General features: G+C 43.8%; 1 protein-coding gene across 1 annotated transcript; it reads right to left on the bottom strand.

Annotated features, from left to right (window-relative positions):
• Positions 1-13,619: 13,619 nt before the first annotated feature.
• LOC136429870 (leukocyte surface antigen CD53-like) lies at positions 13,620-24,593 on the bottom strand. The gene is made up of 7 exons (XM_066419949.1): positions 24,395-24,593; positions 20,628-20,831; positions 19,546-19,620; positions 17,781-17,882; positions 16,951-17,061; positions 15,746-15,829; positions 13,620-14,979 (listed from the first exon to the last, which is right to left on the bottom strand). The coding sequence occupies exons 1-7, from the start codon at positions 24,455-24,457 to the stop codon at positions 14,914-14,916; spliced, it is 705 nt and encodes a 234-aa protein (XP_066276046.1). The 5' UTR covers positions 24,458-24,593; the 3' UTR covers positions 13,620-14,913.
• Between the last annotated feature and the right edge of the window lie 1,829 nt (positions 24,594-26,422).

The following is a 26,422-nucleotide window of genomic DNA, read 5'->3' as shown; positions in this document are numbered from 1 at the left end:
GAGGGTAAGATGGGGTAGAGTGGACACTGGTGCGACTGTGAGTGACGGTGTGAGAGAGTGGGTGAGAAGTATCGGGGAAGTATTGGAAAAAGGTGAACAATACAATGGCACAGGAGTTGGTACAGTTATGATGGACGGCTTAGAAAGATATTTAGTGGATACGGGGAACATGGTCTGATCAAGGACATTATGATAAAGAGAATAACAAATCCATTGCAAATAAAACAATGTATAGATAAGCAAATAGAATACATAGATAAGTAGAAATATGAAATTATAACTACATGTATTTGAAGCTATCGTAACGGTTATGTTTTGATCTGATCTAAAAAAAAGTATTTTGGAAAAACTAAGGAGTTAATTGGTACAGTTATGAATGGACAATTACTGGTCCCAATATTTAGGATATTGTGCCGCTAATAAAATCTTATTGTAGGGGGTTCACATAAGTTATTGGTAGCTGTCGAAGTGTGGTCTGATTTTAAGTATTAGTAACGTACGCGCATATCTTTCAAAAAGCGAACAGTTGCAAAAATATTCCCGTCTAAACATTGGTATGAAAGGTGTGCTAAAATAACATGTACTCATAGCGACACGCAAAGATAAGATTCTATATCGGATGTTGTGCTAAACAAACGTAGAGAAGGCAAGAATAAATCTTTCTACTCTGTTATATCCTCTGATACCGGAACATTATAGCTCTGTACAACTCATGAGCTGCCCGAGACTGATGGGAACATGTGTGCCACTTTGTGGTGAGAGAGACCTCTAGCGAGATTTTTATAAATTACAACAATAGTTTTTCACTTCAGTCACTGTCCTGGAAATGTGCATACGCGGGACCTGTGTGATCAGCCCGGTAGGCTAAGTGAATTGTTTGCATTTATAAATAATCAGTGGCAAATTCAACTGTCAACAATAAGTAGACACCTTATAACCATTGACATGCATGGTACCTCGGTTGCAATGTGTGTATCACGCATATGCAGGACTTGTTGTCTTGTATATATAATTCATCACGGTTTGTGTTGGATGTTCGGTCGTAGCTCACTAGTACAGTATTATGACGTGTTGCATGACAAAGTCCTTTGTATTGTTTGTATCTATGAATACAGTTAACCTTTTTCTTTGCCTGTGTTAAATGTTAGATAGTTAAACTTGAACAGAAATCCCTTGGTCGTGTTTTTAGTCATGAGCTTAGTAGCATGAGCTTGGAAAAAGGAATAAGAAGTTAAAGGATTAAATGGTCGGAGCGAGAATGATATTGAAAAAAAAAACTCTGTCCATAGCGACGCATAGTGCCAACATCATACAACAGTCAGCAGTACATGTAGGTGTTAAAGCCGTATTTTTTCTTCTCATGAGCACATACCATATATCGTTAGCTCATGACATGATGATGATGGCAGCGTCTTCGCTCTCGAAGATTACTGGGAAGGTTGTCCTCCTCTGCATGCTCTTCTGTGGCTGTGTAGCCCAATCCTGGATCCGCATACTCTGCTGCAGGCCGGGCATGTGAAGCCCTGTGTAGGTGCAGACTGGGCAGCAGCAGCTTTCCTGTGGCTTCTCTTCTCTGCAGCAGACTCTCTTCGAGCTGTTTCGAAACTTTCTGCACCTCTTTTGGTTGCTGCTCTCCAGGCGGTTCTGTCATTTGCAATGTTCTCCCATTCTTTTACTGGAATGCCGGCTGAGCTGAGTTGACGTTTAAGTTGGTCTTTGTAACGTTTTCTGGGGGCTCCCCTGTCCCGCTTGCCCTGGCACAGCTCACTGTAGAAGACAGCTTTGGGCATTCTGGAGTCCTCCATCCGTGATAAGTGGCCAGCCCATCGGAGCTGCTTTGACAGCAGCAGTGCCTCCATGCTGGGAAGGTTCGCTCTCTTCAAGACTTCAATGTTTGTCACATAGTCCTGCCACTTGATGCCCATGATGCACCGCAGGCATCGCTGGTGAAAGCGCTCCAGGAGTCGCACCTGCTTCCGGTACAGGACCCAAGTCTCAGCACCGTACAGAAGAGTGGTGATGACTACTGCTCTATACACCTGGATCTTTGTTGAGAGACGTAGTGAGTGGTTCTTCCAGACACGCTTCTGTAGCCGCCCGAACGAGCTGCAGGCTTTGCCAAGTCTGCTGTCCACATCCTTGGTCACTGTAGCATCGTTGGAGATGACACTCCCCAGGTAAGTGAAGTGCTCGACTGCGTTCAGAGACTGCCCATCGATGCTGATCTGTGGAGGGGTGTAGGTTCCACGTGGTGGCTTCTGGTACATCACCTCCGTTTTCTTGAGGCTGATGGTGAGCCCGAAGGCCTTACATGCTTCTGCAAAGTGGTTGAACTTTGAACTTTGAACTTTAACTTTGAACTTTATTGAATCACCACCTTGCAGGCATTTAGCCTGAATTGTGTTGGTGTTTACAAACTTCGTTATCAACAATATTTAAAAATGTTATCCAATTCTGAAAACATACTTAAAATTCATATATAACAATTTTGCTTAAAATTACAAATTACAGACATTAACTATACAATAATTGCACGATGAGTTAGGCAGACGTCATACGAAAGTTGATGCATATGGGATATAGTGCGTTAATTGTGATTCAACATGGCAAGGGCCCTGGGGATAAACGATTGCGAATGTCTGTTGGACCGGCTCAATGGCAGCTTAAAACGGGGAGCCCGACGCAGCTGGTACTGACACTCAGTGGCCGGCTGCAGGAACTGATGGCAAGGATGGGTGGGGTCAGCCACCACCCTTCTGAGTTCTCGCGTTGTCGCCTCTCGTCTCCGGGACTCCAAGGTAGGTAGCTGTTCGTAGGGTATAGAGATGATCCTACAACAGGACCTCTGGACTTTCTCCAGCTCTTCAGCCAGACCGCGGGGTAGACCTCCCCACACCGGTGAGCCGTACTCCAGTACTGGGCGGATGAATGCCTTGTAGATGTCGAGAAGTACGTCTGCTGGTAGCCCGGCTCGTTTCGACAGTCGCAGGTAGTGAAGCCGAGGGCGGACCTTGGACAATATGTAGTCAATGTGTGGGCCCCACGACAGGTCATCACTGACTATCACACCGAGGAGTTTGAATTTCCTCACTCGCTCGACCCTCTCCCCGTTCAGAGTAAGCGGAGGGGGGTTCACTGCCTCCTTGCGACAACTAATGACCATGTCTTTGGTCTTTTTAACGTTAGCTGCCATACTGTAGGATTTTGCCCAAGAGTCAACTTCGTTAATGGCAAGTTGCATCTGGCCTGGTAGTGATCCCATGAGCAGTTCTGTGTTTGTCAGATCATCTGCGTACTTGACTGGGGCTACACTGATCGGGATGCCTTTGTCAAGACTGTTCATAGCCAGGACAAACAGAGATGGCGAGATGATCCCGCCCTGAGGTGTTCCGGCGAGTACTGGGCGTGGCGAGGAGACACGCGAACCCCACCTGACACGCTGTACACGGTCACTCAGGTAACTGCGCAAGCAACACCACAAGTCCCGTCTCACCCCCATTATTGCCAAGCTATGCAAAAGACTGCCGTGGTCAATTGTATCAAACGCCCGGCTGAAGTCGATGAATGACACATGTACATCCATTTTCGGCTTATTGTTGAGCGCGTCGTGCCAAGTCTGCGTAATGTGGTTGAGGGCTGACACAGTTGATCTCCCCGGCCTGAACCCGTGTTGGGAGCCATGGATCAGGTGGTCAGTGTCTCTCTGTAACAGCACGCGGACAAACGATTCCAGTACTTTACCTAGACAGCTGGTAAGGGAAATCCTCCTGTATTCTTCAGGGCCCTTGGGTTTAGATGTCTTCGGTACTGGAACGACCAACTCCGACTTCCATTGTTCAGGGAATATGCCCTGTTGTAGACAGGAGTTGTAGATGTTACATAGCACAGGAGCAAGTTCCTCATGGAAAGTAGTCAGAATCCATATCGGAATGTGGTCGTCTCCGGTAGCTTTGCGTGGGTTGAGCTTTATGAGTTGGAGTTTAACCTGTCCTATACTGAGCTCTGGCAATGATCCAGTGGAAAGCTGGTCCGAGACGTCTGCAGTGCTCGGTATGTCACGGGTAACATTCGACCAAACGGACGAGAAGTGTTCACTCAGTGAATCACAGTCTATTCCAGGGGTCGGCAAACTGCCTTCTCTCTTCTTCGGAGCTCCCATCAAGGACTTCACAAGACTGTACCACTTGCGTGTGTCACCGTGTTTTAGATGGTCTACTTCTTTCTCGTAGAAAGATCTTTTAGCTGTCTTCATGTAGTGTTGTATCTTGTTACGTAGACGTTTGAAGCTGGTAGTGTCTCCTGACATAAAGGCTTTCTGCCTCTCTCTTATCAGTCCTTTGATACGTGGGGTAATCCACTCCTTGTCCCTGGAGGTGACTTTCCCCCTCTTGAATGGTAGCAAGCTGTCGAGCAGTGGACGCAGAATTGAATAGAACTGGTGTACTTTCTCTTCTGCATGCGGAGTGTTTTCCACTGGGGAGAAATCAGCGAGGTTCAGTGCCAGTCCAAGCGAACGCACTATTTCGGGAGTACATTTCCTCCGGTGGTGCACGAAGACAGGCTCCTTTACCCATGGCGTGCCCGGTAACACTAGTACCTGGTGATCAGAACTTCCCAATGGAGGGAGATGTACAGGTTTACTACTGTAGTGTTTAGACAGATTGGTGAAAATCGAGTCCAGCTGATTTTCACCTCGGGTTGGACGCGAGACAACCTGTTTCAGCCCAGTCCGCATACACAATGGCTTATACTTGAGCTGGTTGGTGTCACCAAGTAGTACAACTCCGGACATGGGGTACTTCGTCTCCGCTGACTGGATTGATGCGTTGAGGTACGCGATCACATCCTTATCTGCTTTGTGCCTGAGCGAACCCGGGGGTGGATTATAGACTACACCGGCAACTATACTGCTTACGCCCCTGGGTAGACGGTGAGGTCGTAAGCGTAACCAAAGACATTCGACAGAGTCGTCTTCTAAATCAACGAGTCTACTGTGAGGTATCGATGAGTTGACATAAGCACATACACCGCCACCGACGCCGTTCCCACGATCTCTTCTGTGTAGAGTGAACTCACTTAGGTTCACAATGCTGTCCGGTATGTCCTCGCGTAACCATGTCTCTGTGATGGCCAGAATTGCTGCCCCAGTCTGGTTCGCTACAACAGCCAGCTCGTCGACTTTGGGGACCAGGGAACGGGCGTTGCACAGAAGGAAAGTTGGTAGGGCAGCATGCTGCTTAGATTTCTTGTTTTGCTGAACTGGTACTACAATCAGGTTACTGGTGACAGCATTCCGACGATTCCATAGCGGTTGTTGATGTCCACATTTTGGCCCATCTGATTTGCATATGAATGTCGAGTCTAAACCGGAAAGTGTAGGCCTATATCCAACAACAGTAGAAATCGAACGAGCAAAGTTCCTACCAGCTCGTGTTCCTCTAGGCCGACAGCGTAGCCGTAACAAGCCCAGCTGGCGCAGTTGTGACTTGAGTTCAGGACCCACAGGAGGAGCTGAATGCCGGAGACGGTGAAAGAAACTCGTAGAGTACAGGAATGGCCCCCTCCCCGCCATTGTTGACGGCAGACGGTCTCAAATCAGGAAGAAATCCGAGTGAAAGTGACAAAAGGCAGTCGAGCGAGATCCACCGAGGGTTCAGCAGACTCTGAGACACACGTATCAACCGTAATGACGACCTAACAGACATTCGTGACATCTAATAACTCAAGTTGAGTAGGAGCCGTACATTTGTGCGGCCGCTCCTAGGAGCGCCACCTAACCAACTGTCTGTAGGGCTTCCTCTGTGTGAGCCAGGAGTGCACAGTCATCTGCGAACAGCAAATCGAGGATCAGCTCTTCCAGTGTCTTTGTGCGGGCTAGAAGTCTCCTGAGGTTAAAGATGCTACCGTCCGTTCTGAACCTGATGTAGATCCCCTCAGTGAGATCCTCCTTGGCCTCTCTCAGCATCATACTGAAGAAGATGGCGAAGAGAGTAGGGGCAAGGACGCATCCTTGCTTGACTCCATTGTCGATCGGGAACGGCTCTGACAGGTCTCCGCTGTGCTTCACTTGACCCTTCTGTCCTTCATGCAGCTGTTGTAGGATCGCAAGGAGCTTTGGCGGACATCCGAGCCTTGATAAGATCTTCCAGAGCCCATCTCGGCTTACCGTGTCAAAGGCTTTTGTCAGATCTATAAAAGCCGCATACAGCCCCATGTTCTGCTCCCTGCATTTCTCCTGTATCTGGCGCAGCACAAATATCATGTCTGTCGTTCCACGCTTGGCTCTAAAGCCGCACTGGCTCTCTGGTAAGTTCTCTTCAGCAATGGTTGGGATGAGTCTATCCAGTACAACTCTTGCCAGTATCTTCCCTGCTATGGACAGCAGGGTAACTCCCCTGTAGTTGGAGCAGTCCGACTTTTCCCCTTTGTTTTTATACAGCGAGACAATAACGGCATCACGCAGGTCGTGTGGTACAACTCCTTGTTCCCAGCAGGTGGCAAACAGTCCGGTGAGTCTCTCAAGGAGTGAATCCCCACCGACTTTGTAGACCTCTGCTGGAATTCCGTCCACTCCTGGAGCCTTGTGGCACTTCAGTTTTGAGATGGCCGCCTTCACCTCCTCCTGTGTTGGTGTGTTGTCCAGTTCCACCCTAACTTCATGCTGGGGGATTCTCATGATGGACTCTTCCTGTACTTGGCGTCTGTCTCCAAAAAGGTTGCCGTAGTGTTCGGACCACCGATGGAGAATGGCTGGTTTGTCAGTAAGGAGTTGGGAGCCATCTGCTGATCGCAAGGGAGCCTGGATCCGGTGTGTAGGACCGTAAATGGCACGCAGTGCTTCATAGAAAGCACGCACGTTGCCTATGTCTGCGAAGTGCTGTGTTTTCTCGGCCATGTTGACCCACCAGTTGTTCTGCATCTCCCGAAGCTTGCGCTGAAGAGTGCTGCAGGCTTCCCTGTATGTTGCTTTGGCTGCAGGGTCGTCCGGCTTAGATAGGGTTCTCTGATGACAGGAGCGCTTGGTTTGGAGGAGGGCATCAATCGCAGGATCATTTTCGTCGAACCAATCCCGATTCTTTCTGGACGAGTACCCTGCTACCTCTGCAGCTGTTTCTTGTAGAGCGGCATTCAGTTGCTTCCACTGTCTCTCAGGGTCCTCCTTCTGCCACTGACCCTTGTTGCTGTTTAGACGCACATCCAGCTTGCTCTGAAATTCCTCCCTCAGACCAAGTAGTCTGTCCACCTGCACTCTCTTCATCTGTGGACCTTTCCGCTTTACTGGTGGCTTGATGGAAAGCCGAAGCTTTGCTCTGACTAGGCGGTGATCTGTGAAGCAGTCAGCGCTAGGCATGACTCGCGTGTGTAGCACATCTGATATGTCCCTCTGCCGCACCAAGATGTAGTCCAACAGATGCCAATGTTTCGATCGTGGGTGTCTCCACGTTGTCTTGAAGCGGGCTTTCTGTTGGAATAGTGTGTTAGTGATGCTCAACCCTCTTTCTGCACAGAGCTCTAGTAGCAGTCTCCCGTTGTCATTGCAATTTCCCACTCCATGCCGTCCAAGGACTCCTGGCCAAACCTCATTGTCCCTGCCCACTCTGGCGTTGAAGTCGCCCAAAACCAGTATCTTGTCTGCTTCGTTCACGCTCGCCAGTAGAGATCTCAGCTCCGAGTAGAACACTTCTTTGGTACCAGGATCTGCCTGAAGAGTAGGGGCGTAGACACTGATGAGTGTAGCAAACTGGTTGTCCTGCAATGGTAGCCGAAGAGACATGAGTCGGTCAGAGTGACCGACTGGGAGGTTCTGTAGCTTGTTGGCAATACTGTTCTCTATCATGAAGCCGACTCCTGACTGCCTGCGTTCATCTTTCCCTTTCCCAGACCAGTATAAGGTGTAGCCTGCCCCGTGTTCCGTCAGCGAGCCCTGATCTGCAAACCGCACTTCACTGATTGCTGCAATGTCTATGTCCAGTTTAGCAAGCTCTCTGGCTACGAGAGCTGAACGCCTCTGAGGTCTGTCACTTTCTTCTCTGTCCTGCATCGTGCGTACATTCCAGCACGCAACCTTCAACTCTCTTGATTTCTTCAATACTCTTTCTTTCTTGCCGCTGGAGTGAGATGCCCGTTGGCCACGGCGAACCAACCAGGTAGATTGAGACAAGCGTTTTTTAAGCCACCTTTTCTAGGCTCCTCTCCGTTCGGAGCAAGCAGCGCTATCCCTAGAGAGGGCTGCTTGGTCGCTCGAGGCGCTGCCCAATGTTGCTGTTGCCTCAGTCAGCAAACAAACGACCCATGTTCCCGAGCCGCCTACATGCAGAGTTGAGACTGCGACTTCCAGTGCATCTACACCTGCCGAATTCGCCTCTTCTCCATCGCTGTAGGACTTCCTTCCCGCCTGCGCTCCGTCTGCTTACAGTGAGGATCAGTGCGCGCCAACCAACCTCACTCTTTAGGCCCAGGGACATTCCACAGTGGCTCAGCAGGCTAAGACGACTGTGGCGACCGCAAGGCTGTAGGTGTTACCCGGACCCTCCTTTAGCGACTACCCAATCTCCACCCCCTCATTCGAGGTTACAGAGTAGGAACGTTCCACCTACCCCAGGACTAGGAGATTGGTACATTCGGGCTCTCGCACCACGTCAAGGCGGAAGGGTCGGGAGCCGATGTTCGGGCATCCCAGCGAGAGAGCTCATGACAGGGGCAACAATAAACCACCGGCCGAAGCGTACTCCTCTTAAATATCCATCAACACCGGAATCGCTTTCGGGAGAAGACTAATGGTTTATCATCTTCGCCAGAAGGTTATATTTTGGGTTGCGTTGAATATTGTGTATGTCTGTCTGTTAACATGATAACTCGAGATTGTCTTGTTTACTATTCTATTGCATAACCCGCCATTGTTTGACATTAGCTAGAGCTGCGCCATGTTGTAAACAACGGACCACGCACCGATGTACAAAGTACAGACGTCTGTATGCGTCAGAGCTGCCAAGTCACATGAGGTTCACATGATTAGAACAAGGAACGCCGCACCGTGTTTCATAACGTCAGTTGTTGGCCGTAGTAACAATTTCCGTCGCATTTATTACTTTGATAACGGATATCTAGCATACTGCGTGGCCATAGATGTGTAAGACAAATAAGTAGTGAATCTCTCGGTGACGTGCGAGTCACAGAGTGGCTGATTCGCACCGATTGCACAGCAGGAGAGTCTTCTGACTTTACTTTCGCCATATGTCTGCCCCTTGTGAACGGTTCAACGTTACTACGAAAGATTGGACGTACGTGTAAACACTTAACTGCAGTTTGACGAGAACTGAGACTGTTTAGGGGGGAGAGTCGGCTGTCTCCGCTTTACAGAACTGTGAGTGCAAAGGTCTCCAGCAGGTGTGACAACGTTTGTTCGATAATTGTCTGGGTAGCTCGCTGCCATGTAACAAGCCACCGTCCCCTTTTTATTAAGCTGATGTGTTGCGCCGAAGGATGGCTATACCAGCAGAACGTATCAGAGGCACTGAGAAAGTCGGCTGAATCGGCCTTGCAGCAAACAATTGAAGAAGAAGAACGCGTTCGCAAATAAATGAGGGGGTAAGAGTCGTCCTGTACTAACTCGCTCTTATCGTGGAAGGGTGAAAGGTACATCGCTTTTATCATGGCCGCTGGTGGTCCCGCCGAGGAGATGGACGATAGTCTCCGAGAAGCGGAGGCCCAAGTTAAAGGAGAAGCGGAGGCCCAAGTTAAAGGAGAAGCGGAGGCCCAAGTTAAAAGAGAAGCGGAGGCCCAAGTTAAAGGAGAAGCGGAGGCCCAAGTTAAAGTACTACACGAACAAATGTTGAAAGAAACTCATGGCGATGAAGACGAGAGAAAGGCAAATTGTTGGGATTTCTATGACCGGCTGAAACCCAGCCATCCTCGCCCCCCGGAGATTAAGATTAACTTTCGTACTGGAAGGAACGATCCGGAAGTCCTAAAAAAGCAGCTGAAACAGGCGCTTATTTCAGAGAAGAAGAAGGATGGGTTGGTACCAAAGACACCTGGTCAGAAGGTGGATAGGTTTGTTGAGTTGATCAATGCTCATCCCGTGATTATCATGGATGGCCAGAAATCCGCAATGGAAGTACTTAAGAAGGTGAAAGCCCCGCAGTACATGGAACTCAGACTGATCGAGCTGTCCATGGCCGGACAAATCAGATGGGACACTGATGACGTAGTCTCGGACAACAGTGGCAGTGCGGAAGACATTATCCCTGGGACATTAACATTTGGTCATAGAAAATTACGTGAAGCAGGCATATTATGGCGGCGGCTTTCTGAGCGTGACTCAAAACTTGTACCACCAACCAGGTCACTACTGCCAAAGATGTATTGGTTGAGGAAGAAAGTCACTTTGCTTAGGAGGAACCCTGAACAAGTTTGGGCAGAGTGGAACCCTTTCCAGTCCAAAAGTAAACCGAAGAAGAACGACCCTCCGAGATGGGCTCTTGACTACATCAAGAGCAAAAAGGCTGAGGGAAAGGTTCTTTTCGACACAATGTGCAACAAACCGTTTGCCGCAACCGCGAAACCGTACAAACATGAGAACGCGGTGTACCTCCTTCTCTGCCGCTTTAACGGAGATGATACGGTACCTGAAGAAGATAGAGTACAGGCCTACGCAGGGAAGGCAACAAATGGAGTAGAAGAAAGATGGATGGGACATGCGCTAGCTTCAAAGGGCCTTATAAAGGGCTTCTCTGAGCTGAATACATTCAGTGCTACCCCTTTGCAATCAACATCACTCGTTGAAGTTTTGATTGCTAGATTGTACGCGGAAGGTGGCAGGAACTATCTCACTGAAACGGGTGACGATATCACATCTCACGATAATATCGCTCTCTTTGTTTACCACACGTACGGGAAGAACGAAGACGGAACCAAAACCATGATACAAAGCATGGAGGGGTCAGAAAAATATCTCATAAAGGATTTGAATTTGAAGGACATGAAGTGCGGCATGAATGGACGCTTGTGAACTGTTTTAGTGTAGAATGGACTACTGGCGTGACCTAGTAAATATGCTGCATATGGAGGAAAGTAGAAAAGTCGCGCACATACACCCTACGTAAACGGTCCTTTACACATGTCCTGTGTAAATAGGTATGTTCGCAAATCATCGTTATCATTTCATATCCAGAGGACAATAATTATACCACTTAGACTCCAAAAAGGACATTTTATGTTTTGTGCACCTTTTTTTTTCATGCGGATACCAGAGTAGAGGCAGTATAGGTTTTATTTAAGAATATTGTACTGCGCAATTTGTAGAAATTGATATTCAATGACTTGCTGCCTTATGCACTTAAAGAATAGCTATCTTTAAAAAAAGATCTGTTTTTCAAATGATCTGATACACTGAGACATGTACACGTGTTAACAAGAAGATCCTATCTTGTGATGAAAGACTACTGAACTAGTATATTGTACAGCGACTGCCTGTATTATCAATGAATGTTTAAAACTCTCTAAAGTTGTTAAGAGCTCGAGATTAACTTAATTCTTTGATGATACTAGGAAATTTAAGAAGTTGTAAAATCGTAAACAATCCCATGAGAAAACGATGAAGGGAAATGATTATTTAAGAAACAGTCAGAAGACACCCATTTAGAAAGATTAACTGACTGAACTGTCTAAACTAAGATTCGGTTGTTTCCAAACAAGAAAAGTGGCAAACTAGGCTTTTAAAGATTTCTGAAAGATCATCTCTTAAAATGTAGTAGTAAGTATAAAGTTTTTAATGAAAAAAAATGAATACTGTGGCTTCCTTTTTATAGAAGATCGATTCATAAACATGTACAGTATGAAATAAATCAATATGTAAGCTAATTTTTGTTGTTGTGCTTTTACAAACAGTCGGTTCAAAGTAAAAATAAATATAGAGAATATTAATATGATTTCTTCAATCAGCACCGACCATTGTTTTGTCAGTGTAACAAACCCGCCTGTCTTCTGTGAATCTTTCTCCTGATTGCTTAAAGAAATTAATTAAAGCTGACCACGTTCCAACACTAATCAACAGCTAAACGTCTAATAGTTTGCAATGATTTCAACTTGTTTAAATTTTGTCAAAGTCTTGCGATAGAGTTTTAGAAAATAAAAATACCTGTTTGGCTGATCAGTTCACACTATATACTATATATATCAGACTATCCTTTTGTGTCCTATCAAAATGATACAATGGTGTTTGCTATATGTCACGGACAAATAGTTACATAACGCCCTAAAGGGTCGGCCGATCATAGGTCATCATAATGACATTGTGTACTGCTGGCGAAAGGTTGATATAACTTGTACAAGGGTATGGGAGAAAAATGATAAGGGATCAAACGAGAAGTAACGGAGCTTATTATTAGAACTATAGTGACTAGTTTTCAGCTAAGAAACGTGTGTGGGCAGCAGAAAAGCTTGCGAGAATAGCATAAAGTGTAGGGTAGCAAACGTTACATGTCATAGCAACAACCCTTAAACCACTCATCGCTCAAATTAGCTACGCAACTCGAAGACAAAAATTCGAAACTTGGCTTAAAGGTTAAACGTTAAGACTGATGGATGAGTAGTTAGCAGTAGAATTGTTTTCATATTTACTTAGAAAGTATATTTCAGATGCACTGGTTTTGGGCTCAAAGCATAGCCTGGTAGCCTGTAGCCGGTACCTACACAGGCCGTCTCTGCAGCTCTAGGGCTAACATGCCCCAAAGGATACTTTCCCTGGACCCCCTCCCCCCCCCATTTTCCTGGTTACAGTCCAGCTTCCAAATCTGTACAAGTTTGGTGTGTACAGATCGATACTCCTACAGTTATGATAAGCACGTCTAGTACTTTTGTTTTCCAAATCAAACACGGTCACGTGTTTAATGGACTTCAAACTGCAATGAATGTAGCCTGGAGTCCAGCCTGGTTAGGTATGGTCCGCTCGGGCCAACGCTCGCTACTCTGTTGGCGGAGTGGCGACCGTTGTGAGCGGACCAAATCAAAGCTAACAGGGCTGGACTCCAGGCTACAACAAGGAGGAAACGAGGAAAAGATCGTTCTGAAACAATTGCCTCTAGACAGAAACCAAAATGTTATACACTGTAACTTGATATCTCCACTAGATTCACTAGCTCATACTGGTCACGAAGCCTTTGTGAATAGTAGTAACGGTAATGGAACTTTTGGTACTCTTTTAACTCATAGAGAAAAATGTCCATATTCTCTGTGTGAAGATTATGTCGCATCTACACTCCACATTCTACATCTTAAATCGTATGTGTCTTAAATTTGATAACTAATATATTAATATACCTTTTTCAATCTTACATAAGATTGGAAGTCCCAATGATATTTTATGCCATGTGCTAATTCTAAATTCCTATACATTTCTCTCCTCCAGTGCAACGTGCGTTCTTCTGACCGGGTGCATTGTATAAAGACAAAGATATACATTACAGGATGTATGCTAATTTCTTTGTGTCTTTTCGTTTTCAACGCTGTATGTATTCGGAAGAAAAAGATAATTGGTTATTTCTCCATAAAGTGATAGTCATATACAATGGAGAGCTGATATGGTTATAAAAAGGGTAAAAACGAACAAAACCCACTGCTTCACGTCCAAAAATGCGTTTTATTAGAATCTTGAAATCGACTTTTGCTACATTCACATGCGATAGTGGTTGGAGTACACATATATAGTAATGGGTCTAAAAATATAATGTGACTTCTGTTAGACACTGGTCCTTCATACAGTGAGTCGAATCCCCTAGTAAGAAGTATGGCATATATCACAGAAAACAAAGACAGGAAGAGACCAAGGTTTCAACTTGTTTCAACTTAAGCAAAGCGACACCTTGCGACACCATCAAGTACACCAATTAGGGACTAAGGCCCAACACCACCCTCTTCTACAACCTGCAGGACTTTTCTCAACCGCTAGGCGTACCGAAGCGTGTCGTGTACTTTACAAAGCGTGATATGTATAAGAATGCGCAATGACATCACCATGTTGCTTCAGTTGCCAAATTTTACAAACATTTATAAGCAGAGGCGCAATCGAAGAAGCAAATCTCAGCACAAATTTAAAGCGAATTAGATGATATGCAAATTTTTGCTGTGCTTTCAATAACTGTACAGCATAACACGTCAAAACAAGTACATATACATGGTCCGTCCGACTAGGAGTAATATCAAAACAAGAAAAGTAATAATCTCACATCCTAACGTCCTTTTATCCTACAAAAATTGACAGGTCTGGAAGAGTCGCAGGGTGTTGTATGGAAACATAAGTTACTGTTTCATAAAGAAGCTATTGATTTGATTGTGCAATGCTGGTAATGTATGTATATGAAACATTAAAACTTGACTTTAAAAGAGTGTGTATAATGTGTTCTTGATATATTTTATGTTCTGTCAAATAGCATCATTTCGCATCCAACGATCCTTCCTGCTCTGACAATAACGCTTGGGATTGATTGGTCATATGTGTTTCACTCAATTGTACCAGTCAGTTGGAACACTTGACATTATCTACAAGAATGTGTTTCCTTCTGAGTCATATTTTTTTGCAGTTAGACCAACCGCGCTAGACGATAACCCTTTCGGTTTGGGAGAGACCACATGTCCGCTGCCCAAGTTGGCACCTGATCTCTAACATCCAGCGTGCTGGGTCGTGTGCCATCTCTGGTAGCGGTCTATATGGCTTCCTCATCCGAAGGAGTTAGCGTGTAGTGCGGTATAGGCTAGGTCTGGAAACAAGGCTATACTTATTGTAAACTATATCTGTTGAAAAATACTCAACATAAGACGATAAATCTCAATACAACTTTGTTTAAAAAAAGAGAAGAATTTTCTAGGTACTGCGGACATCATTTTGACACTCAAATCATCTGTAGTGAGCATAGTTCACACGATTTCGCCATCTTTTCCCTTCGCCTGGAACAGACAGCAGGCAAAGATCATTCCGATCAACTGAAACACAAAAAAGACTCGTTATGCTACGGTCTGAATTGGACCGGGACCCGTAGGGAGTGTAGTGTAGTGTAGTCCTGGCCGAGCCCTGAAGACACAAATTTGTCCCGGTGGACTGCCGACTACGGAGGGGGCGGTGTGGTTACTCCCGGTGCTCGCACGAATAACTCATGGCAGCTATTTCTAAACTGGGTCTCGCGTTTAATTCAAGTCCGAGTTAAAGTCACCTCGGGGCCCGACTGGGCACAAAATAGCCTGGTAGCCGTAAGGTGTCCCATGGGGTCACGGGGTCACGCCCGATCGAGAGTGACCATAGAATATGCCTTAACGTTGAGATATACAGACGTACCCACAACCATAAATGAGAATTGATTTACCCCGATCTAGGTCGCCAATAACTAAAGCATAGGGACACGTCTCTGTCCTTGGTGCTGAACACCACTCAGATCACACTTGGCCGACTCTTTATTATAAACCTATAGAATTCAGCAACACTTTAAAAAAAAATTATAACAACAATATTACACGCTTGTATCTTTCCATCGCCAATCACAATAAGCAATGTTTTCTTATTTTGCAATGACTGTACCTGCATAGCCAGGCCGTTGTAAGTCTCTGATAATTAAACAACATACCGAAATACGTTCCATAGAATGATCTTGCTTACAAAAGCCGAAACCCTGAAAGTATATGCTGTTAACTAGTCTTAGTACATGTAAGACACTCAGTGCAGGTATCATACATGTGTTCTATGTAATGTTCTTACCTGAGTAAGGCCGATGGCAATGCCGATTCCACCCACAATCATCACCTTCTCCTCGAGGAAGGTGGTGATGCTGGTTTTGCAGGGCTGTAAAAAAAGAAAGAGACTTTAGACTTTAGTGGCATCGTGTGGCGCAATCGGTAGGGTGTTTCACACAGGACCGAGAGGTCCCGGGTTCGAAACCCCGATATGCAGCGATGCTGTGCCGTTGTGAAAGGCACTTTACACGACTTTCCTCACTCCAGCGAGGTGTGAATGGGTACCTCGCAGGGTACCTGACTTCGGTTGGGGAAGGCCGTATTGAGGTCACATGCTGGCGTCGAATGGCAGCCGCTCAGACCCTTGCGACAGTTCCTCAACGTGTGGAGCAAATATGTATCTGTTGTGTATTATGTGATTGCAAACCCTGCAGCAATTCAGCACTGACCAATTAACCATTATTATTACTATTTAAAACATGTTGCTTAATTATATACATTAGGCAATGCTGATTTGATTATATGGATGACACCCGCGCACGCATCAATTTTCGTCCGTTTCTCAAGAAAAAAAGGCTTCGACTATACTGTAAATCATACAAAGCAGCTGACAAAATAATTTAATACATACCGTAGATTGTAAAAGAAAGTATCGGGAACCGATACTTATAAATCATAGAATGCCAACATCATTCCCAAAGTCAAAGAAGAAGTTAAAGTGAAAAAGTGAAAATGAAGAATCTATTATTCAATTTACCATCCTCTGTGTGTTAATCATTTGTTCAACCTTCTTGACCACGTAGATTTCATAATTAAGGCAACCTTTTTTTGCCGAACTTTTTTTTTTATTCTCACGCTCGCATCATTTTTTGGGTTTCCAGACGACGTCATCCATATAATCAAATCAACATGGCCTTAATTGAATAAAAAGCAAATAAAATTTCTAAAACTTATGCAATTAATAAACAGAGGATTACACAAAATCAAACGTAGTGAACTTCAAAGTGAGCTGGAGAAGTCAGAGGTTAACATAAGATAACGGAAACATAATCTGGGTATCTTATGCAAAGAAATCCAAAAGTAATGATTTACAAGACTATAAATAACTTAAATGAACTGATCATGAATGTATTTAGAAGAAGGGCAATTAAACGTAATCATGATAAAAAAACATGAATATCATAACTTAAGTATGATATACAAAACTGAAAGGGGTTTGAAGTGACTCACCGTGTTATAATTACCGTTGGTACAGATGCTGCTGGCGGCGTTGGCAGCGCATGCGCACGAGTCAGGCGTGGGGCTCCAGTTGTCGGTGGCGTTCATACCGCAGCACTTCAGCTGTGAGGACAATGTAATTTGAATGTGTCATAATTGGGCGAAAATTTCGAAATCAAAATCTTTTGGGGGTCATGCGGCGTACCGGCAGGGCTTTCGGCCCAGAACCCTGAGGTCCCGGGTTCGAATCCTCTGACGCCACTGATGTTGTGCCATTGGAAAAGGGCAATTAACACGACTTCCTCACTCTACCCAGGTGTATAAATGGGCATATTGTTCTCTCTCTGTACGTGGCACTGTTAAAATAAGATATGAAAAACTTGAGTGCAGTGCCACGTCGTCCTCGTCAAAAAAGTTTTGCACTATGGCGGAATGAGGCATGCATGGTACCTCTAGTGTGCTATTCAAATATGGAAATCGTTTTGGTGATGCTTTGAAAAGATATACCGTAAACGTCACACAACGACACCTTGCTGCACGGCACGCGTCCTATTTTTATGAGAGTCTATCGAGAAAACGAAACTATTTCTGGTGTTGCTGCAGAATTTAAACCAGTTATCTTCTAGCCTCCATAGCAGGCTCTTTGGACCTTTTTTGTTGGCTTATGATACACCTTTGATGGCTTATTATGTACTGTGTCGTTTGTGCAGCATACATGCCCGTAGCACAAACGACCCAGTACAAAAAGAAGTAATCAGCAAAAAAAATCATAAGCCCCCCAAAATGGCCCAGAGAGCCTGCTATGGAGGCTAATATTTCCACGGTGATTGTCCGGAACTCACGTATGTCTGGGTGAAGTCAATCAGGGTCTTTATGGCCTGGTCCTGGCTGTCATAGGGAACGGCAGAGAGAGTGTCCACACCTGTGTTGATCAGGCCGAAGAACTACACGGGAACACAGACAGTGGTTATTACAGTGAAACAACTGAACACTACAACCTTGCAACCATCCCCAATAGAGACGGGGGGCGCCACAGACTTTCTGCAGCTTATGATCCACTGCTTACCGAGTCACGTGTCCTATCTGCTTAACGTGACGTCATCTCAGCGGTCGATTGCTAATTCCTTGCCAAAGAATGATGTTGTTTAATTGTTTACATGTACAGTGGAAAATATGGACAAGTTCCATTTTTGTGTTGGTTATTATACAGTTAGAACTTGTTTCAGAACTGAACAGTACCTTCTACACTGTCAACTTAGTTCTAGCCAAAGAAGGACTCTGCTATTATCAAAATTGTAATATCTTCGATATATCTACACACTTTCATTTACTGTACAGAGAGATACTCGTAATTGGTAGATCACCAACTTGAATTGCTTACATTCAGTTTTCTTTTATGCACTTTGTGTTTATGTATGTATGTTTTTAATCTTGTTTTATATACTTGCGTTTGGTAGAAGGCTTTTAAAGGAGTCCTAAACTCCAGAGGGCGGTGTTATTTTCCACTAGATTATGTATCAATGAATACATAATCAGCCGACTTTTTACAGAATTCTGCTTGTGGTGAATTACACAAGGTGTGTTTTTTAAGACAATATGATACTCACTAAACCCTTGCAGACCCTACCCATGTATTCCCTATGTGTAAACATACATGGTGAATATTTTTGGCATAGATGAGGGGGGTTAAGTACAATAAGAAGGCCAATTGATAATAAGATATAAAAGAACACAAACCAAGACAAGTTTTTCTTAACCACCCTGACATTCTTTTTGTAATCTAACTTTTGTCAGGCCTTGTCAGGCACATTGTAATAAGCCATAGGCTGAGGTTGATTAATTTAATCAATCAGAAAATAGAGGGTCACCTGGGGAATTTGGTAGAATACTGAATGCTTTTTGATGCGCCCTGGACTAGTGGGTACTTTATCGTATACTGTAAAAAGTATTCATTTTTACTTCCTAAAATTATCATCTATTGGAAAATAAATCCCCTCTCTGGACTTTAGGACTCCTTTAAGGTCTCATTGATGTGTTTTTCCGCTGTATTACAACTGCATTTTAGGGAATATCAGCCGTGCTTTCATTTTTGGTGAAAAATAATGTGCAGATATGAATATGTCCGTTGTCAATCTTCATAATGATCTACTGCAATGTAAAGTTTCAAAACGTGCTTTACTTTTGCGCAAGTTTTGCTCTTTTTTTCTATGCATTTGAGTTTGAGTTTATTGGGATCCACAATTAGCTTAATAGCTACTCTTCCTGTGGTCCAAACTGACTGGACAAAACTACATGACACATATGGACACCACAGAATTTACATATGTACATAAATGATAAAAGAAGCATAAGGCTGTGTATATACAGTTATACAAAGTTGACAATATATCAACTACTTTACACTGCTTGTGTTTCGTGTATGCCTTCATATGTATTTAGTCTTAAACGTCTCAATGTGCTTGGTGAAAGTTTGTATTGAATTTTGTATATAGTAACAGGGCTTACCCTTTGTAATAGCCTTTGACTAGTTGGGTAACCGTACCTGTACCTTTTTAAAGCCAAATAAATAAATCAGATCAAATAAAAAATTCTGCCATTGAAGCTCACCTGGCCGCGCTGCACAAAAGCGTAGATGGCCACCCCGATCTCAACCAGGAACAGAATCAGGAGAAGGGTGAAAAACTGCAGATAGAAAGATATGTTAAAAATAAACATTTGTTAATCTATTTTCTATTCATTCATTCATCTATTCATTTATTTATTTATTCATTAATTTGATTTGATATATTCATTTTGCAATATTAAAACCCATACACATGTATACATACACCATACACCAATATACAAGAAAAATTAAAGAAAACGTACATGAAAAAAAGGAAAGCTTATTAGGGATATCCCCATTTTAGTACTAGTAAATTATAATCAAACGATCAAATAGCATTCATAACAAATCATTTCATAAATAATTTTCAAAAGGATGCTATAATTGATAATATTTACAATTAGAAAATGATTTAAAACTACGTCATATAAATAAACAACTTAAAGCATCAAATTGGCTAAAAACTGAACCGTACTTCGTCCATTCATTCATTTAATCACCACATAGCAACCAACAAGTCAATCAATCAATTAATCAATCAATCAACCAATCGATTTTTTTGTTCGTCAATGGGACTGACCTTATGCAAAAACCATTTGGGAAGAAAATAAGAGAAAATAAGAGTCTCTTATTGCCCAACACTCTATCGTTCAATCATATGTTGCGTACCCATACAAGAATGCCTGTGGCTATTGACTGGATGATTATGTCAACAGTGGAACAATTTGCACAGTTGACAGGGTCATCCTTAGCTTCTACCAGAAGAATAGTAGAAATTGGTCAAATAGAGTGAATAGTATGCTTAGGGAGTCGGCTACGGAGGGAGGGTCCAATATGCCATCCTAGATCTAGCCAACTACTATTCACTCCATTTGGCCTCCTTGATTTGGCCAATTTCTACTATTTTTCCAGCCATCAGCGGAGCCTGGTAGAGGCTAAGGATGACCCTGTCAACTGTGCAAATTGTTCTATAGCTCACAGGATCATCCTGTCAGTAAGCAGATTGCTCTACTGCTCACAGGATCATCCTGTCAATAACAACTTCCTACAAGACGATTTAGCCCCCTCCCCCTCCATGACGTACCGTTCCCAGCATGCAGCGGTTCTCCTTGATGGCGCCGCAGCAGCCCAGGAAGCCGACGATGAAGACAATGGAGCCGACCACGATCAGGCCGATGGCGCCGCCCTTCAGAAGTAGCTCGCTGATGCTGAGTAGCGACAGGACGTCGGGCACACCGTACGCCACCATCACGTATACCCCCACACCGATCAGTCCGGCTCCGGCAAGCTAGGGAGAAAAAGTACAGTTTGTAATACGTCGATGAAGGTAACCCCCGTTAATATTACGGTCCCATTTCCAATCTGGGGCCCGCCCGCGCTGTTTGCCAAAACGAAAATAAAAAAGCATATCAAGAAAATACACAATGTATGAGTTTGCAGGAGTTTTTTTTGTTCCGTTTGTGTATTTTGTTGTCTTTTACATAATATTTTTTAGTTCCCACAAGATGACCGGCCGGCCCCGGATTGGTAAATGGTTGCGTAGCATAACTTTAATTCGCCATGTTACATAAAACAGTAAACAGCCACTTTGAAAAACAGTAGGTTTGAGAGATCGAGCTCTCTAGTGCAACACCCTCCATGTATGCACAGTTTAGATATACAGGAATGCATTTCACTAGGGGGACGTTGAGTCGGAGATCTGTTTGGACGTATCTTTTCTTGGTGGCGGAATTATGTACCCTGGTGAAATTCTGTTAGTAGGTGTTACGACATTCAGGTAATGATATACAGAAGATTAAAGTTACTCAAGCAACTGGGGAGATGTTAAAAACGGTCAGACGTTTCAGGTAGTATCCACTACGTACCTTTGGGCACTGATGAAAGGTGGCTGCCGCCTAAAAAGTTCGAGTTGCCATATCTAGAATCTAACCAGTTGCTTAAGTAACTTTTATATTGTGTACTGACGTTTCGGTACCCTTTCACATATTATTGGACTCGCAATGTCCACAGGGTTGAACACAATGTCGGTTTATATATATAGTCATGTTGAAAAAGACTTTTGGCATACAGCGTAAAATTTGGTAAGTCTCGATCGTTTTTTTGTTTGTGTCTGATCAAACGTTTGAGCTTCAGCCGTGCAGAAGAATGGGGAGGAGCGAGTTTGTTCCATTACCTTTCATTCCTCTGATGTTTGTTGCCGAGAATCCTCAGAGACAAGTCACCTGTATGGTTTATTCGTCACTTTTCTTGCCATCTTACCCATTACGTTGTTAGTCTAAAACAGGTCTGATTTTTGTCCTTTCTAATTCAGTATACATTCCTACTGTTAGGCAAATCATAAACAGGCAGACTCTCACGCCGTGTTATTTACGATACACACTACAATGTCGGGTTGTATGACTTATTGGGGGCGTTTTGTTTACTATGTGTCCGTCGAACGCTTCCGTATACAGAGTTTTTAGTGATCAAAGACTTTTGAATATGCCACAATGCCTTATCCTCTAAAATCAGTGAAACGTTCTAGTATTGCTACTTTGCTTGATTGCTATAGTTTTGTCTTAGCCTTTACCGACGGCTGCTATGAAGGCTATGCCTGAAGCACTGTACCAAACGACCTTATTTATGTGCGTCGTACGTTGCTCAAAAGACCATGGTAGTGTAAAAATAGTTCCTCGTCAACAGTGGGCTGCCTACGTGCACATTGGCGTACAGTTCTTTCACACGAAGGGCGTTCTATTTATTTTGTGTTTTGAAAGTGACACCATGGCTGATTCAGATCCTTTGTGGATCATGCGTGAGCTCGCATGGGGAATTTTCCATGTCGGATGGCGACTAAGGTATTACAAAACAAACATAACGAAGACCGGAGCCACTGAAATGATGTTGCGGAATCACCTGTCTACCAAGGAAGGAAGGAAGGAAGGAAGGAAGAGGCAGTGAAAAATTTAAACACCCCTCATAGTTTGGGAGTGGCATAGTCTTTGAATGGGTCCTCAGAAAGTGTTTTCCACTCTTGAGATTTCGAGGACACGGAAGATTGCTCTCTGTTGATACAAGCTCGGTCGGTAAGCGGGTTAGTCCAGCTGGGCGGAGTAAATAAAACCTGGGATAGTCCACACATAGAGGGACCAGAAAAGAATGGGTAGGGGGCAGAGATTAGTCATATTTCCTCAACAGGTATCTCCGAGACCAGAGTATTTGGCAAGGGCTGTGGAAAGACTTAGTCACCGGGTATCGCTGCCTCTGATTGGTCGAAGATAAATCTATCAGGAGCACCAGGATAGCCACATTGAGGCTCACACAGGAGAAACCTCATTCTGCAATCTAAACTTTAAACAGTCAATGACCTTCGCAAAGAAATCGGACAGAACAAATTATTCAATCATTTTAGAAAATGGGCCAAATTAGTTAGATGTATTTCATTGTTAACATATATATATATATATATATATATATATATATATATATATATATATATATATATATATATATATATATATATATATATATATATATATATAATTTGCTTCTACGTACGTGTGTGCGTGTACTCAATCTTTGTTTATGTATTATTGTACTGTTGTTTGAATAAAGACTAAAAAAACTAAATCGAATTAAAACTGTTTTCAGACATGGTTAGCTACACCCTGTGTGTCAGACCCGTCCTTCTGCTATTCTTATTCAGACCGATAAATATGCTTTCAAAGTCGTGAAACTTTATACCCTTCGGAAAGAAAGCAGGACGCCATATCATTGTATAATGTACAAAAGAAGTGCCACAAACACCATGATACCACAAAACATTACAAATATATTCTAGTATTGGCCACCACATCCGGCGATACCAAGAAAACGTGATTAGGAATTGTTTGGTACGATGCAGCCCGATAATGTCAAGTGTTCGGAGAAAAAAAACATAACTTTCAACATCACTGCCATCTTCCCGCAGACCAATCAAATCTTCCCGCAGACGAATTTTAATGTCACTAGTACAACCAGAATCCCCTTGCCACTTCAAGAACGCACGATGAATCTTCTTGAACTGCGGTGTTTTTAAACGTCCACAGAACTCCTTCCCAGTGTGTTCACCTGTGTTTATAACGGTGCACGCCGCCATTCACCTGTGTTCGAGAGGCACCCGAGTGCGTCTCAAGTTACCGCGCCATGACAGCACGAAAACCACAGCCGCCATCTTGGGTACTTTCTCTAACCGTGCTAGCAATGTCTGTCGGTGTCAAAGACTTTCAAATCAGGCTGTCACAAACTTTTCAATGGTTGTTCAGAAATGTTACTTACTATGGAACGTCTTACCATCCTATTTGAGACGTGGTTCGCAATGCCAACGGGTAGCAAATGGGTTTGAAAGAACCCTTTTACACCTTGGTGACAGTAGGGAATGTATAGGTTCCGTCTAATACATTGCATTAGCAGTAAATAGGTACAATCTTTTTAAAATGCACGTAATTTGCGATTTTCAGCTGTTTGATGTTCACGAAAGGACTAACGTCATCAGTATTTGTCATATTCACGTCTTATCATAAAATTAATAGTCTTAAACGTTTTGTCACTGCCTACACCCGTCTTACAACCTGTTGCACGCCTAGGCTAATGTTACGTTTAAAAACACACGTTTGTACGATCTTCCGTTTTTGTTGATACAAGGTCGGTGTACATACGTATTGTGAAGGAAACAGTCAAACCGAGGGATTGAATAGTAAGCCATATAACAACGTATTTGAATCGTAACGATTAAACTGAAGGTTGTTCCTATAGGGTTAGTGTAACAGGTGTAACATGAGAAAAAGACGTTGACATTTTGAAAAGCGAAAAATCTTCCCAGAAAAAGCTTACCCAGAAAATCAGGTTGAAGGCAAACAGGAGATACTTGATGCACTGAAGTCCGCACCCTTCCATCTTGACGTCTTGGAGATCTTCTGGACCTTACGAACGGGAAGTAAAGTTCTTCGAGGAAGTGGAAAGTGCGACTGAGTACAAGTGGTCTTCTCAAATAGGGTAATGACGTAAGCGCGTAGTGTATGGTGCGGGTACGCAATGCTGTACCAGTCACCAAAGCTTTTCATCCGTAGGATCGTACCAAGAAACGATTAAAGGGGGTGATCTCAGAGAAAATAAACCTTAAAAACTTTCCCCCGAGCACAATGATAAGATACGTTTACACAACAATTTAACAGAATTGACAACTACGGTGTGACGAAGGGGAAATGCACGAACTGTAGATTTTAAGAAGTATTGCACAAAGACTTTCCTCTTAACCCCCCCTTCTTACAAGCCTTGTTGGTTCATCCCTTAGGGTTGCACTTCGTGACCTGACATACGATCTACCTTACATTGTTCAACAACAAATACAGATCTACAGCTACAGAAATAGATCTACCCGGCCACACCCACTGGCACAGTTTGGAACCGTACAGATAGGGATCGTATTCACATTCGATGTCACATGAAGCCGTATCTTTATTACGATTCACAAAAAAATCAATGGGCAGGGTTACAAGGTGTGGGTTGGAGAACTAAACATGGATCTCCACCCATAGTGCATTCGTAAGATGCGTGTATTGTGTACAAACCAAACCAAACGGATCTGAGTATGAGTCATTGCCCGGGTCTTTTGTTTGTGATATGTCACACCGTTCAGGCCTTCAAGCGGGCCGCACAGAAAAATATATAGTCTCTATCAAACTCTATGGGGGACTGTAAATACTACTAAATTGCTGGAAATACGAGGAACTGTTTTCGGTTACGAGTACGATGAAATATGGTACTTGTGTGAGCAACAAGTAAACACTACTTAATTGCTGGAAATACGAGGAAATGCCTTCTTTTACTAGAACGATATCCAGTACTTGTGTGTGCAACAAGTACAGTGCTAGGTTAAGCCTAAGAGCCGATCGTCTCACCGTTAAGGCATGCGGATATATACCTAGTAAAACCATGCACATGAAATTCTGCGGCCTGATTACCGCCTTGCTCAAAGCTTTCAAGTGTAATGTGTTTCCAAAATATATTTGCCGAATTTTTCTAATCACTTGCACTTTCATCACTTATTTACCTACCTAGCACACCTATATAATCTCCATTGAAGCCCCTGTCATACGGGTGCGTATATACAAGCCCGTATGAGTTGCGAATTAACATGTTTTTGGTTTAGGTTAAGTTTGCAGCCGAGGAAGTAATTCCTTTGGTTTGATAACTAGACTGCTCAACGGTGGGTCAAAGTAGAAAACAACTTTCTCCCTGCAAAATTTACTTATACAAAAAAATGTCACCGCGTCGTCAAACCGGACGAAATAACCCAGACGATCCACAAGGTCTCGTGTGATAGACAGATAAATGTGTGGACAAATGAAACTCCGTTCTAAGGTTTAAAATCACGCGTTACTTGTACAAAATGCTACACGGCGCATCACACGGCGGCCGCCATGTTGAACGTCTGGGATCTGGAAGAAGGAAGCGCCCTGATTGGCTACAAAGTTAGAAATTTAGAAAAGATCTGAAACAGAGCTAGGCGCTGATTGGCCAATTGTTCCAGATTGAACAGCGAAGATCGGGGGAAATTAGGCGCAAGGATGACACGCAAATTCGTGAAGCGTTCCATATTTTTCTCTTTTTTTTTTCGATCTTTTACCTTTTTGATTGGTCTAGATGTTAGGACTCTCCGATCAATGTAAGGAATATGTTAGGAATTTCCCCTGAAATTTTAGGAATATCTAAGCAAGGTTAGAACAACTGCAGAGAAGATTGGGGGAGATCAGGCGCAAGGATGACATGCACGCAAATTTCTGCCTGAAGCGTTCCATGTCTTTATTTTATTTCGTAACCTTTTACATTTTCCGGGGAGAGGGAGAGGGAGAGGGAGGG

The sequence above is a fragment of the Branchiostoma lanceolatum genome, chromosome 3 (assembly GCF_035083965.1).
Source record: "Branchiostoma lanceolatum isolate klBraLanc5 chromosome 3, klBraLanc5.hap2, whole genome shotgun sequence".
NCBI classification, from domain to species: domain Eukaryota; kingdom Metazoa; phylum Chordata; class Leptocardii; order Amphioxiformes; family Branchiostomatidae; genus Branchiostoma; species Branchiostoma lanceolatum.
The sequence above is the reverse complement of the archived record's forward strand: the minus strand, read 5'-3'. Positions and strand labels throughout refer to the sequence as shown.

Bases quoted from the DNA above. Each gene is read 5' to 3' on its own strand.
- LOC136429870 (XM_066419949.1), bottom strand. From the start codon at position 24,457: ATGGAAGGGTGCGGACTTCAGTGCATCAAGTATCTCCTGTTTGCCTTC. The intron at 20,832-24,394 runs GTAAGCTTTTTC...TTTTCTCCCTAG, and splicing joins CCTTCAACCTGATTTTCTGG to CTTGCCGGAGCCGGACTGAT. The intron at 19,621-20,627 runs GTACGTCATGGA...TTCTATCTGCAG, and splicing joins ACCGCTGCATGCTGGGAACG to TTTTTCACCCTTCTCCTGAT.